The following is a 15,105-nucleotide window of genomic DNA, read 5'->3' as shown; positions in this document are numbered from 1 at the left end:
CAAAGAAAAGGAAAAAGTTCCCAATCAGACTGTAGTCGAGAATGCATATGTAGGCACTGCCCGCAGCAGGCAGGAGGCCACAGTAGTTCCCGTGTGCTCACCACTAAGGTGCCCGGAGGACTCAGGCGGCGGCCGGCTCCGGTCCTCAGGGCCAGCGGGGGCCGTGCCGCCTGGCGGCACTCTGGCTCTGGGAGCACCTTGTCAGTCTCAGGAAGCTGGGGTTCAGCATCATCTTCATCTCCTGTGTGGCTTCTTTTCCAGCTGAGAAACTTTTTTTTTTTTCTTTTTTAATTTTTAAAAAGAATCACAGCCAAAATAAGACATTAACTTCAAAATGTGAAATGGCTGCGCTTACCCTATTATAAAAACATGTAAGAGTCCGCTACACCTTCCCGGGGATCTTGGCCCGCTTGCGAGCGATGGCGTCCTCCACAGCCTTGAGCTGCTTCAGGAGCTCCTCCCGCCGCGACAGCGTGCTGGCCTTCCCGGCCTTGGCGCCCGCTGCCGCACCGTCCGCAGCTTTGCCAGGCACGCTGGTCACCTTGCTCGAGCTCTTGGACTGGGGCGACAGCTGGCGCTTCCTGCAGAGGAGGGAGTGAGACAGGATGGCGCTCGGCCCAGCCAGACCTCCCTGCACCCCGACTCTCTCAGCAGCCCGTGGGAGGAACTGTGGCCCAGCAGGGCCTGCACGGCAGGGACTGGCTCACCTGTCTGTTGGGGCGACGAGGGCCTTGGAGTTCTGGCCCCTCTGCCGCTCGGGCTTCGGGGAGCCCAGTCTACCACCTGACTTTCGGTCCCGGGAACCTGGGAACAGGGCAGGATGAGAACAGCACCCCACACCGGCACTCCAGTTCAGGGTTAGGGTGGCTCGACAGCCCAGCAGTGCTGCACTACTGAGCGACTCCCATAGCTCCCTGCCCCCGCTTTTTTTTTGGTACCAGGGATTGAACTTGGGTCCTTGCACTTGCGAGTACAATGGATCATTATGCCGGCATTAAAACTGAAGTTTCAGGTGGCGGAACCACTGAGCTAAATACCCCCTGGCCCCCACTTTTGAAACAGGGTCTCCCTATGGAGCTCAAGCTGGCCTCAAACTCACAGTGAACCCAGCCTCACTCATTTTGGAAGACTGTTTTTCATTAAAAAAAAAAAAAAAAAAAAAAAAAAAAAAAAAAAAAAAAAAAAAAAAAAAAAAAAAAAAAAAAAAAAAAAAAAAAGTTAAAATGGTATCCTGTAAAAATGGTTTTGTGCACACCTGTAATCCCAGCACTTGGAAGACTGAGGCAGGAGGATCACCTCAAGTTCAAGGCCAGCCTGGGCTACACAGTGTGTTCAAGGTCAGCATGAATTACATAGTGGGACCTTAACTCAAAAAAATGAAAAACACCCCACAAAAGAAACAGTGGCTTACTGAGTTTGTTTTCTGGAGGTGCTGGGTGCAGAGCCAGAGCCTAGTGCTGAGCTGCACCCGAATCCTGTTCCCTAAAATGAACCCGCGCCAGAGCCCTACGTGGCCCCCTCACACCATGGTCCAGCTGAAGTCCCTGCAGCTCCTCGGGGGCTCTCAGCAGGGGACAGGGCGCCGCCCTGGCATGTAGGGAGGCTCACCTCGGTCTGGGGACAGGGTGGCCCGCTTGGCCGAGGGGCTCTGTCGGTCCTTGTCCGCTGGCTCATACCGCTTCCTGCTCCCTTTGTCAGCTGCCTGCAATGACACAGCACCACGAGCATGTGGCCAGGGCCTGACCTCTGCTGTGCCCACCTCAGTGCCCCCCAGATTCATCCTGGGCTGGGGTGGCCCCACCCGGCCCCTCACCTTGTTCAGCAGTGTCAGCTTGATCTCCTTGTGGGCCACAAAGGAGCCCTGGGGAGGCTGCCCGGCGGGGGTGGGGGCTGGGGTCGCGAGCTGCTGTGAGGGCTTCCCGCCCGCCGAGGGCTTTGAGGACTTGGGCGGCTGCGCAGCTGCATCCCTTTTCCGCTTCTCCTCCTTCACGCCATCTTCTTTCTTTGATTTTCCTGCCAGTGGCAAACCGTCAGGGCTCCATGCGCACTGCACCTAGCCTCCCTCCCCTCAGGGCCGCCCCGGCACGGGCCATACCTCGCTCCTTCTTAGCCTGGGCTGGAGTGGGGGACCGAGAGCTGGCCGAGGACACGGGGCTGGCCAGGTCGGCGTACATGTCCTCCGAGTCCACGCTGTGCACTGAGCTGCTGCTCGAGGTGGCGCTGGACACCGAGGAGACGCTGCTCACGCTCAGGGACCTGCACAGGGAGCAGAGCTGAGTCCGCAGCCTCCCACCCCGGACTCAGAGTGGGAGACTTCAGGGGCCACGCAGGGAAGGAGGGCTCCGCTCGCTGCCCAGGGCCACGGTGCCGGCAAGGGACCTGGGTTGCAAACAACCCAAAAGCAGCACCAATGGAAATGAAGTTAACCATGCACAAGAGAAGGGAGACCACAGCCAGGGCAGGGCCACCAGGCCATGTTCCAGGGGCCGGCACGTCTCAAGGAGGATAAGGGAGATGATTTTAGCCTGTAGCAAGAGCTGGCAAGCGGAGAACGCACTTCAGGTGAAGTGTGTGGGTAGAAGCACGGGCCCCGGCCCTCTGGCTCTGCCGCGGCACGGGCACCTTGTGTCCAGCTCACGTGCCAAGCAGCACTGCCAGGGCTGCCAGGTGCCGTGACAGGAGGGAGAAAGACAACCGCCCTCTCTTTCTCCAAAGAACAGGCTGTGAAACATTCCGGACTGGCAAAGAATCTCGACAAATGTCCAGCTCCACTGCCCAGGAAGGACTGGGGCCCACCTGCCTCTGCCTCCTTCTGAACTCTCACAGCAGAGCCCCCTTGGCCCAGGCTGTCTGCTGCCTGCCCCAAAGCTCAGGCCCATCCCCTCGATGTCTCCATGGCTGGGTGCCCTAGCAGGAAGGGCATAGGCTGGTGCTGTGTGCCCACCCCGTGACAGGGTGGGCGCCAAGAGTGGGCGTGCCTGAATGCAGAGAAATCTTCCGGGGACACTGACCTGGACCGGGAGCTGGAGCCACTGTAGCTGCTGCCACTGCCACTGCCACTGCCACTGAGCGTTCGCCTGGAACACAGCAGAGAGTGGGCTTACAGGCAGCCTTGGCACCGAGGCAGCCATCGCCCAGATGAATTTCTGAAACTGGCCACAGGCTCTTGGTGTGAAGTCAGTGTCAAAACCCGTAGATACCTAAGGAGCCCTTGTTGGCAGGAAGACAAGGGCCATGCCCCTGCACACAGCCTCTCTCCAGGGACACTGGCCACCCACACTGTGCTCTGGGGACACCAAGGCTCAGTGAGGGGATGCGACCAGCCCAGGCAACAGCAATCTGGATCCTGGACCAAGAATCAGACCCCCACCCCCATCTGCCACTCACCTCCGGGGGGGCGTCCTGGCCTGCCGCTCCTTCCTCCTGGCTTCCCGGGGGTCTCCGGGCTTTGTGGGCTCAGGGGCAGGAGCGGCAGCCTTGGTAGCCTGTAGGGGCACTGGAGGCGGGGCTGGCTTCTTCAAGGACTTCTCTCTGGGGACAGAGCGGGGCTCAAGACCGGGCCAGGAGAGACCCGTACCCAGAGGCGCTGTAGCAGGAGATGGCCTGTGGCCGCCTTGGCCTGGGGCCCAGGGTCTGAGCCATTGCTGCCACCCACCTGCCCATGGGACCATTTCCCTCAGGCACAACCCGATGTCATGGGGCCAGGACCTACCCTGCTTTCCCAGGGGGCGGCGCCAGCTCCCCCTTGGCTCTGATGGACGGTCTGTGTGGGGAGGGTGTGGGGGACTGCGATGGGGACGAGGAGAAGGACCGGGACCTGGAGGGAGAGAGTGTTAGGACCCCTGCACCACGCTGAGCCCAGACTCACAGGGCACTGGCCGGAGACTCGGCTTCATGCAGCTTTGCCATCTGCTCAGAGCCAAGGACGGTGCCATCCCTGTGTAGGACACAAGTGGGGTCATGGCAGGGTGGGTGGCGCTGCCAGTCACAGGTGCCCCAGCAGAGACAATAGTGTGAGGGAAGGACCGGCCACTCGGGAGTGCCACGGCCACGAGGAAACTGTGACGCGCCCCTTTCAACACACGTCAGGTGCGGCAGGGCCAGGATTCAGGACTGTGACGTCACACGGGGGATGAGGCCGAAGGCTTGCAGTGTGCCAGCCGCCCTACTTCAGAACGCCCACACCCCAATTCCAGCCAGCAGTGCTGACAGCTGTTGGGAACAGGAAGCAGGGGCGCCAGCCTCATGCACAGCCTCCTGCCCGGGCCTTGGGAAGGGCGCCCGGGCTGCCATTGTCCAGGGTGATGTGGGTCTCTGGGGTCTGCAGGTTAGGTCTGCTGGCGGGGGGGCAAAATGGGAGGCTGTAGCAGGAAGGACGCAAGGCATGGGAATGGCTAACAGGCCTTGCTCAACGGTGACCTGGGTGCTCAGTAGTCTGAGCTGGGCCGGAACACCGGTGTCCCCACCTTCCCGGCTGTGGGTCCCACTCCACACCCCACCCCCCGGGCTATGCTCCACAGCAGGGGAAACCTGCTCTGCCCTTTGCGGACCTGGGGACACCACAGGGCTTTCCCCTGCATCTTATGCCACTGTCTCTGCTATCGCCCTCAGCTGCACGCCCAGAGCGAAGGTCACACACAACTGTCTCCCACGGCATGGTGACTTCCTGCATCCAAAATCCCCAAATACCTTAACCTGGCCTCGCAGCATGACTCTCCGCCTTCACGCCTCACCAGTCCCTTCTTGGTGCAGTGCCACCAGAAACTGCCGGTCTGGCCTGCCCCGCCTCAACCAGGCTGTGTCCCAGGTGCTGCTGGTTGGCATGGCAGGAGCCCGCCAGCCTCGCTTCCATGGGCGGCCCACATCTCTTCCTGGCCACCTGCTTCCCACACGAGGCTCAGGTCTCCAGGAAGCCACCCTGCACCTGGCCCCAGACGCGTCAGCCCGACTGTCCAACTCCACAGTCCCACCACCTCTTCTGCCTGCTCTCTGACCCTCTAGAGCTGCGCCCCCGGTAAGACTGCTGCCAGGGAAGGATGACCAGGCAGCACCCAGAAACCATGCACAGTGTGGCCTAACCTTCGCCACGCTGTGTGTGTGCACGCACCTGTGGTACTGTTCAATGCCAGCACTGGTGACCCAGTCAGGGTGACAGGTGGGACCATGCTGCCAGGGTCCCTGGGCGTGCAGTGCCATGTGGGTGCTGGCAGAATTTCGTCAAAAATTCTAAATGTGTCTGTTCTCAGAAGGAAAATGTAGTAAGATTGCTCAGGCCTCCAGAACTTTAGGACAATGGACACTCTCTCAGGCTATGTGGGCGCCGAGCACTCCCGGAACCAGCGGCACCTGCAGCCGTTGCTGTGCTCACTGCACTTGGCTCCTCTACATCCGGCCCCTGCTCCCGTACTGTGGGACAGGGACTGCCATGCCCAGCCGGGGTGCCCATCTGCCCACCCGCCCAGCCGCCAGCCCGCGGGCTGGGACATACCTGGACCGGCTGCCTGAGAAGGAGCTGTGTCTGGAAGAGCGGCTGGAATAAGAGCTGTAGGAGGAGGACCGTGACCTCGACCGTGAGGAGCCAGAGCCAGAGTAGGACGAAGACCGTGAGGACGACCTGCAGGCAAGAGGGACGGACGTGAGAGGTGACCTTCGCACACTAGCAGGACACGCAGCACCGCCCTCTTCACGTGCAGACCTGAGACACAGCTGCGTACACTGCAACACACACTCACACGGACACACCCAGGCACAGGCACACGGACAGACTCGCGTCCACACGGACACCCTGACACATACATGCTCATGGACATGCTGCAGCCCAAGCCCGTGAGGGAGAGCGGTATGGATAGCGTTCACCTCTGTACTGGGGAACCCTGCCCCAGCATCAGGAATCCGATCCCATGTGCACCCCTAAGCTGAGTGCAGAGCTGCCGAGGCGGACGCCCCTCGCCTGTCCTGTCCTTGGGCACCTGGCAGCTTTACACAGCACTGCTGGGGCATCAATTCTGTGTTGGGGGACCGCACCCTGCCCTTCAACCCCCACCCACAGCATCAGCCTCAGCACTGCCAGGCGCCACTGGTCAGGCCCCACTAAGGCTGCCTCTTTACCTGGAGGAATTGGAGGCAGAGGCGGAGGAGGCAGAAGTTTTTCGACGCCTTCGTGCCCGGCTGGGAGAGACTGACACCCCGAGTTTCTTCCTGGGAGACTTGGATCGGCGCCATGGGTCCTTCCACTCGTCAGCCCGCTTCACCTGCGGCCCTGAGGCGGCCTCCTTCTTCGGTGGCTCAGCTTGACGGCTGGAATCACAGAGGTGAGCAAGCTTGGCCGCTGCCCTTCCCAGGAGCAGAACTTTGGGGACTGGGCGAGGCAGCCCCAGTCCAGCCCCTCTACACCACTCCGGTTCCCTCCTGGCAAAGAGGGTGATGGCTCTCTGGGGGCAGGACCCGTCCATCTCCATCTCCCCAACCAAGCTGTCAGCGGGGACAGAGTCCGCCCTGAACATGCTCATCTCTCGTGTTGGCACAGGGTGCAGTTAAAGGGACAACAATGTACTCTGTTTTCAAATGCAATACAAAGCCTGAGAAGTGACGAATCTAAGCCTCAAACATGCTGTCCATGACCAAGAGCACTCCACATGGACCTGCAGAGCAGAGTGTTCCGGCCTTGTCCCAGATTCAGGCACCATGGGAGCACGCACGAGGGCTGCCTGGAGATGCCAAGCTCTGTGTGTCGGCCAGGGAGGCCGGGGGCCGCCGCCACTCCAGGCAGAGATGCAGCGATCGATTGGGTGGCTCAGCCCGTCCTGACCTCTCAGCCCGGCTGTTGGCTGGGGACCGGGTGGGAGCTCAACAGCACGGCCAGCCTGGGCGGTCCCAGGCCCACTCCTCCGGAACACTTGAGGTCCACCCAATGCAGCAGGACGACTCAGCCCAACCACCAGCAGAGCTGCTCAATCTCATCATGATCAGAGAAACCCTAACAAGTAAATGCTGGATGTGAAGGCTGGCCGATCCGTGAAATTCATTTAAACATTTGGAAAATACACAAAAGGCAAAATTGGGCAAAAATCCCATGTTCTGTCCCTCTCCAGCAGCAGCCCATGCTGAGCCTCCCACGCTGGCAGAGGTGCCTCGTTCTGTGACTCTGGGGTCCTGGGCTACTGCAGGAAAGCACCAGGAAAACGTGTTCCTCGACCGTGACCGCGGCCATTGGACCCTGTGAACCTCAGTGCTGCTGCGTTAAGAATGCAGGCGGTGTTCAAACGGCTTCACACACTGTCTTCAAGACTTTTTTTTTTTTGTATTGGGGATGAACTCGGGTCCTTGTGCTTGCAAGGCAGGCACCGGAACCACTGAGCTAAATCCCCAGCCCAAGATGTCTTTGGAGGGGGGCGTTCTCAAGAAATGGAACTCATGGGTTAGAGGGGACAAGCAGCCACAGGCTCCTCCTGCCGGTCAAGGGGGTGGTGTGGGGACCACACCCACTCTGTCCTACCAGGAGACCCCTCGAGCACCCCTGGGCATGGTGGCTGAGGCACTGCCTCTGCACCGAGTGCTGTGTTTCAGTGTCTGCTCTGCCTTGCCCCTTTCTTGTAGGACATGGAGGGAACCTGCTCACTGCCCTACGTCCACAGACTACCCCTGTTGGTTGTGCTGTGATATCTGACTCAGAACCAGCGTTTTAATACAGTTAACGTTCTGGGGCACTGAGCCAGGCTTGAAGCTTGCTGTTTCCCCAGCTGGACTTGAACTCAAGGGCCTCCTGCCTCAGTTTCCCAAACAGCTGGAATTACAGGGGTGTACACTGCATCCAGCCATTTTCCTCATGTATAGTTTCTCTTTGAAGTATGCAGGGTGGGGAACACCCACCCTCATTCCCGCTGGCTGCTGCTCATGCTGGCTGCTCTTGCCCTGGAGCTCCGAGGCTGTCTCTGATCACAGCCTCTCAGGCAGAGGAGGCTGCTGTGCACTCAGAGCCCCGTGCCCTGTGCTTCCTGGGTCCTTGGGGCCCTGCTTGTACACACCCAAAGAGGATGCTGCTGCCACTGCCCCTGTATAGCCACTCCTGGTCACAGCATCTCATCATGGATCCCTGCTTCCTGCAAGGGCGTCAGTGAGGGACAGCAGTTCCCTCATAGCCAGGGATTTAGCTCGGAGATTCTGCCGCCTGACTCGAAAGAAAGAGCAAAGACTCACGCTTGATCCCCGGTACCAAAAACAAAACAAAACAAAAAAACAAATAAAGGGTCCTGCCTTTGAATCTTCTTAAGGTTGAGTCACTTGTGCCCCCGTGACCAGAGTTCTGCACACAAGCCTCTGTGCAGCCTGGCTCTGCTGTCACTGGCACCTGCATGTGACGCACAAGAAACCCTGCCTGTGGTGTCTTCAGAACCGCCGCTTCATCACCAGCCAGCAGCGGGCAGCCAACACTCACACCCAAGGACACACTGTGTGAGGTCCGTGTTAGCCCAGCCCCGGGTGGGAACAGTGCATGTCCACATCTGGTGCCGACTGGAAACACTCCAGGAAGGAAGTGAAAAACCACCTGGCCACTCCCTGTCACAGGCCACCAGGCAGCCACTTTCATCTTCACACTTCCTGGATGCTCTCATCCTGAAAACATACCAGGAAACACAAGGCTGCAGTCACCTCATGAGTCACCTGGATGGGACAGCCCTTCGCATGGGGAGAGGGACGAGGGATGAGGGACGAGGGATGCCAAGGCCTGGGGCAACACCTCCTCCAGAGCAGTGCTGTGGCACTCCCGGGAAAGGAGAACCGAGAGCTTCAGGAAAGCCACGGCTGCCATGGAGGGGACTGTGCAGTCCCCACACCCTTCTGGTGGAATCTGCTGTTCCCCAGGGAGAACCCTCCCCTGCTTCTGCAGGTGGTCACAGGGGCGGCACAGAGCCTGGTACCCATGGCAGGCAGAGCCAGCTGGAGAACATCCCAACACTCTCCTTTAGGACAGGTGGCTGATGGGCCTCATCCTGCCACCACAGAGTGACCCACCCCATCCTGTGCCTGTGCCAGGGGCACCACCTTCACTGCACAGAGCTGGGGCCAACCCACAGCAGTGTGGGGCCCTGATTTCCACCTGTATGCAGTTGTTTTTGCTTTGACTTTCTCACTCATGGACTCACTGTGCATTGTTTTACAGCAAAGAGGTGGGGCTTCCTTCAAAAAGATAGGGGAGTGCGAACACTTAAGACACACAGATGACAAGCAAGTGGGTGGCTCAGGGAAGCGTCCATCCATCCACCCAACCACAGTCCCATCTCCAGACCAAGTAAGATGAACAAGCAAGCCAGGCCCAGATGTGCAGGAAGTGGTCTGGGATGCGGAGGGGCAGCTGAAACCTTCAGTGCTGGTGGTTGGCTGCAGGATGGAGGACCGAGTGAGGGACCTGAGAGCTCCCAAGAAGCCTCCCGGGAGGGTACTCCTGCACCACGGAGGTAGAGACAGGACAGCCATGTGGCGGTCAGCACAGGTCAAGGGCTACGACACACTGACCACAGTGGCCACCTCCAGCCCACCCTCCTGCCTGCCTGTCCTCACTGTTCTCTAGAATCTTCTCCAAACTTCCCTCAGATCAGCATGTTTTACACTTAGTACAAAGAAATACTTTAAATGCTACATAATTTTTTTTCCATTTCTGCAAAGAGAATCTTTTGCTGCTGTTGAGTACATGCTGCCAGGAACCTCATCAAGAGCTAACTGACAATTCTCAGCCCCAGGCAGGTCTCGGAGAGGCTCACAGACCCTACTGCCTGAGTGAACGGGCACTCGGCAGCATCAGAGGTGGGCACACATGGCTGGGGGACATGATGGGCACCACCTCTGGTCCCTGGACGCCCCAGGATGGCCACCTTTTCTTCCAGCAGGTGTCCGGTTGTGCACTGACTGGCCAGGACTGAGACCTCACTTCTGTGCCAGTGACACGGCGGGGGGGGGGCTCTCCGAGGTGGAAGCTGCTCTCAGTGAAGAAGCCACCCACACATCCTAACCAGAACAGGAAAGCCATGGGGACAAGGCTTCTGCTCCCCAAAGCTCTCCAAAACCCCAGGAAGGGGCACCCTGGTGGGGTGACCTTGTGAGATGTAGAAGGACAGCCTGGGAAAAGTCCTGCCCAAGGCCTCTCTGAGGATGTGCCTTCCCAAGCCAGCAGCACATCTTATCTAAGCCCAAGCCCATCTGTCCAAGGCTGAGGACCCTCCACGAGGGTCAAGGGTCACTGAACACACAGAGGCCAGACAACTAGGGGCAGCAGGAGGAAGCACGGGGTGCTGGTGACGCAAGGTGGCCAGGGCCTATGTGCGTCTGGAAATTCCAGCCTGGGTAGCTGCCAATCTTGGAGGCAAAGAAAAGAATGAAACTCTTTTCTAAAATCAAGAGTTACATGTCCAAAAAGACTGAGGAAGGGGGTCCTGAGACATAGGGGCCTCTCTCTGACAGACAGAATATGCTGGCTTCAGAGGAGCTGCCACGCCTCCCATAGCACCTCTCTACCACACGCTCCGCTGCCTTCAGTGCAGATAGCATGGGATGCAGCCTGGGTCTCCTGTGGACTCTCCTGGTGCAGAGCCTGTCCAGAACACAGCAAAGGGCTGGCAGCACATCTCAAGTGCAGGCCACGCTGACGACACCCAGTGAACCTAACAGTGTGCTGGGCTGGGCCAACTCCTGACCATGCCAGGGGACCCGATTCCAGGCCTGGAGTGACTTTGGGGACTGAGCAGGGCTTTAGCATGCACGAAGGACCATGTGCTCCAAGGGTTGGCCTGGCAAGTAGGGGGTTGGGGATGCAGAGTCCTTGTGAGGGGACACTGGGGATGGCAGAGCCACAGCACCCGAGAGTTCAGTAACGTATCTGAACTTAATCATGAGCAAGTAAATCCAAGGAAAGGCTACAGCTAACAAGGCGACCCAGGCATACTCACTCACTCCCACCGAATTTCTGCACAAAGAGGAAGAGCATCTGCACCGCTTCCAATGGGTAGCATCCCAGGACACACGTCCGATGCCCAGGACTCCTAAACGCCTTCTGCCATCACCTCTCCACTCCCACCTCTGGTGGCCTGCAATGAATCCGTAGCTGGGACTGTGACTGAGTAACTCCTGAGACCCGAGGATCACACTCATGGGCACCAACAGCGACAGAGGCCGCACGTCCAGAACTCCATCTGGGGTGCTGGTTATCTGCTGAGCACCTCACAATGGGATGGCGACTGGGGGCAGCTCCTGGGGCACAGCGCCCGTCCTCGAGGTTGCTCCAGGTGCAGTGGCTTGAGCCCAGCCAGGCAGACCTGAGAGGCGAGGTCAGGGTCACGCAGGGGCCTGGGCAACTCTAACTTTGAGCAAGTGCCATCCCTCAGCTCTTCAGGGAGGGCTGGGGGTGATGTGATGACGGCGGGCGGGGCGGCGGGAGCGTCACGCACAGACAGGTGCTGCCAGGGCTCGTGTGTCTTCCCCAGGTCCCCTCGTGCCATCCATTCCACCTGCTGAACGTGCTCATCAAAGTGACGGCTCTGAAACCGCAACTGCAGCTCGGAACCAGAGCTGTGCAGGGCCGAAGGAGGGATGGCTGCACTGGGAAATCAGGGAGCAAAGTCACCCAAGAAAAGAGCAACGTTCATTTTCTTTTTGTACCGGATATCAAACTCAGGACCTTGTGCTTGCGAGGCAGGAGGCGGCACCAGTGAGCTAGATCCCTGGCCCAACGTTCACTTTTTGCAAAGACAGTGGATGCAGTGGTCCTGCCACAGCAGAGCCCAGTGATCTGTCCCCTTCGCACTAGCGGTGGCAGGCCACACAGCCCCAGCCCCTCAGAGAAGGGAACCGATGCAAACAGCAGCAGGTCAGCCAGAGTGAAACAAGTGGGTACTGAACCCCGCCCCTCACCGTCCTCACAGGAAGGCTGAAGCAGCATTTCCTAGCCTGTCCAGTCCCCAAGCCTGCCTGATTCTTACACTGGTGACAAGTGTTGCTCCAGTACATGGCCCCAGATGAAGCAGTAGCCTGTGAAGCAGGTGCTTGTGGACAGGCCACGTGTAGGGTGTGGCACAGATCACTGTGCTGCCCACCAGGCAAGCAGTGCAGCTTCCATGAAAATGGAACTAGGGTGGTGACAGGGCAGCTGTTGCTGTGGTGGGGGGAGAAGGGCCAAGCCTCCCAGGGCACCAAGATCACCCACAGCAAGGCCCGATCCCATGCACACACTATTCACTGGGACTTACCTGTGCCAAAGGGCACAAGGGCAGGCCTGGCTGGGGAGGATTTCCTCTCTCACACACACATCACAAGGCACTGGGGAGGGCTCTGCCACAGTCTAACAATAGCCTGGGACAGTAGCACCAGCCACCCCGGAGTGCGACACTAGGAGCTGGCCAGGTGCTTCTGGCAGAAGGAACATGTCCTCCCATACCCCCCTTGGGGCAGATGAGGACAGACCTCAGAGGAAAGGAAGGAAGGAGCTTCGGGCAGAGGCATGGAGGCACTGGCTGGCATGGACCCCAGAGGAGTCTCCCAGGTACTCTCTACACTGGCTCTGCTCACAGGCTGGGGACACAGCCCCCAAGGGCCCCACCTGGTGCACTTCTGCTGAGCAGCACTTCCTCAATCTGGTTAAAACCCCCACCTGTCGGGACCCCTTACTCTGGAAAGGGAGCTCATCCACACACACTCTGGGCAGCTCAGAACCAGATGGAGGAGAAGGAAACAGGAGCCCAATTCTTGGGGACAAATCCTGTGACGCCCCAGCCACGAGGCAGTTTGGTTATTCACAGGCAGTGAGGAGAGTGAGTTCGGATAGGAGCTAACCAGGCGTACACACAGCAAAAACAGACAAGAGAGTAAAGAGTTAAGAACCTAGACTCTCATAAAGAAAAACTTTTTTAGCAAACTCTGCTAAATGAATAAGCCCTCCCCACCTCCAAGCTAGCTTTTGAGGAATTTAAAGATAAAGTAACCAGTTCCCTTCAAACTCTGCTAGAACAGTAACTGGCTTCCTCTAAGCACTACACTATAGAGCAAGACCCAGCTGGTTATTCTACACACAAGCACCTGACAGGTGAGTGCTGGCCAAATCCCCGCCTCAGCACACCACGAGGACAGAGAAGCCCCCAACCCTCAAGGAACCCTGCAGCCAGGACTATTTTTCTGCTGGTATTTCCAACGAGTGCTCCCCTAGCTTCCTCCTTTTTTGTCCACGATTTGGGTTTGGTTTGCACTGGTTCTTTAGCACAGGGGTAAGGCTATAATGGCCCAGGTCCGCTAGTGGTGCTGGGTGTACAAGCCAGGGTCTGGGAAAAGAAGGAAGGGGTTGTGAGCTGAGCCAGAGGGGAACACTATGGTGTAACTCTGGAAGGCACTCAGTGCCCTGCCTCCTAAACCCACCTGAGGTCAGACAGCCAGGCAGCCTCTGGGCACTCACAGGCACCCACCAGCTCAAGGACGCTCCCTGGGACCTAGGGGCTGAGGCCAGGATCCAGTCCCCAGAATGCCCTCTTGACATGATTTGCGAGGCAATCTCCGAGGAAGGCCCAGCAGTCTGCAGGCTCTCAGCTCTCAGACCACAGGACAGTGTGCCTAACTGCCCACCTACCTGGCTGGCAAGTCAGGCTGACCCTGGGGCGGCCACCCCAGTGTTGCCTACCTGGAGCCTGAACCGGAAGCGCTCCCAGCTTCTTGCGGACAGACAGGAGTTAGTAAGCACGTCCCCATGCCATAGGGGTAGGCTCGCCCCGGCAGCCAGGAGCTGTCCTGCAACCAGGGGCCCTACAAGCATGAAAACAGTCTCCATGGACAAGGACAGTGACAGCCAGTCCTCTTCTCAGAAATCCCAGTGCAATTCTGTCAATCCTCCAACACTCAGCACAGACATGTAAGACGAAACACAAGCTACCACAGATCAGATGCCATGCCACACTCGCTCTGTGCTGGGCCCTGGGACAGCACCAAGACCAGAGGAGACCTGACCAGTCCACGTTAACACAGCACCAGGGTGTGGGTCACACAGAGGCCGAGAGCAGGTGGGAGGATCCCGATGGGCAGGGAGCTGGGCACACCTGGAAGTAAGCAGGGTAGCTACCGGCAGGTGTCACGAGGCCAGTGCCAAAGCAGCCTAGTGAAGGTCCATGCCGGAAAGGTGGTGCAGTTTAAGGAAAAGAGCTGCTTTCAAAAAGGGGCCTGAAGCTGGGCCTGGTGGGGTGCACCTTGGTCTAAGGAGGTTGAGGCAGAAGAACACTTGAGCTCAGATGTTTGAGGCAAGTCTGGAATCAGAGTGAGACCCTGTCTCTTAAAAAGAATAAAAATAAAAAGATGAGCAGGGGAGTTGAGAGGGCCAATAAAATTTACCAGCCTTTTGCTGCAATAATTATATAAGCTTCAGAACAACGTCAAGAGTAATCGCTGGGCTGTCCTACAGACTAACTCCAGCTGAATCCCAAGAGGCAGTCTGTCCTGGTGTCTCTATGCCAGGCAAGCATGGAGCAGCTCAGCACTAGGATCAGTCCCATGGCAGAGGTGAGGCTGCACCCTGGCCACCCCAGGACACCCGGAACACAAGCTTCCAGGTGGGCTAGAGATGTGCAGGTGGGACCAGCTCCCACCCCGCATGGACACGAAGCCCTTGCACGCTCCAGAGGCTGAAAACAGGCCCTGAAGTCCTGGCAGAAGATGCCCAGGCCCAACACCACACGGTGACGCAGGGGAGCCCCAACAACCATGATGAATCCAGCAGAGCCAGCAGAACTGGGAGGCTTGGGCCACACCCTGGACAGAGCCCAGTTCTGCTGGGTGGGTGCTGACTGCGGAGCAGTCACTGCTGAGCTCTTCCTCGGGCTCACCTGCCCCCCTTAGTAGGGAAGAGCAGTCTTCTGCAAGCGGTACTGGGCAAACCGAGTATCCACACAGAGGAGTGAGTCAGACTCGTACACCAAGCCATCTAAAAACTAACTCAGAACCGGTCAAGGCTTACAAGAACTAAACCTACAAAACTCTTAGAAATGCAGAAGAAGCTGGGGATTTAGCTTAGTGGTTCCACCACCTGTCTCGCAAGCACAAAGTCCCAAGTTCGATCTCTGGTTTAGAAAAAAAAAAAAAAAG

General features: G+C 58.3%; 1 protein-coding gene across 3 annotated transcripts in view; it reads right to left on the bottom strand.

Annotated features, from left to right (window-relative positions):
* Positions 1-6: 6 nt before the first annotated feature.
* Positions 7-15,105, bottom strand: part of Zc3h18 (zinc finger CCCH-type containing 18) — a 41,263-nt gene continuing 26,164 nt past the window's right edge. For 2 of the 3 annotated variants that reach the window (XM_010627523.3, XM_010627526.3), the window contains 10 exons: positions 6,109-6,297; positions 5,489-5,614; positions 3,713-3,817; positions 3,388-3,531; positions 3,012-3,077; positions 2,096-2,256; positions 1,814-2,013; positions 1,609-1,702; positions 708-804; positions 7-581 (listed from right to left, as the gene is read on the bottom strand). In XM_010627523.3, the coding sequence (XP_010625825.1) occupies positions 383-581; positions 708-804; positions 1,609-1,702; positions 1,814-2,013; positions 2,096-2,256; positions 3,012-3,077; positions 3,388-3,531; positions 3,713-3,817; positions 5,489-5,614; positions 6,109-6,297 (1,381 nt within the window). In that variant the 3' untranslated portion in view covers positions 7-382. The remainder of the gene's footprint in view (positions 582-707; positions 805-1,608; positions 1,703-1,813; positions 2,014-2,095; positions 2,257-3,011; positions 3,078-3,387; positions 3,532-3,712; positions 3,818-5,488; positions 5,615-6,108; positions 6,298-15,105) is intronic. The other variant, XM_010627525.3, reaches the window with a different exon arrangement.

This window comes from Fukomys damarensis, unplaced genomic scaffold (assembly GCF_012274545.1).
Source record: "Fukomys damarensis isolate Sample0158 unplaced genomic scaffold, DMR_v1.0_HiC HiC_scaffold_32, whole genome shotgun sequence".
Taxonomy (NCBI): Eukaryota; Metazoa; Chordata; class Mammalia; order Rodentia; family Bathyergidae; genus Fukomys; species Fukomys damarensis.
This window is presented reverse-complemented; position numbering and strand designations above follow the sequence as displayed.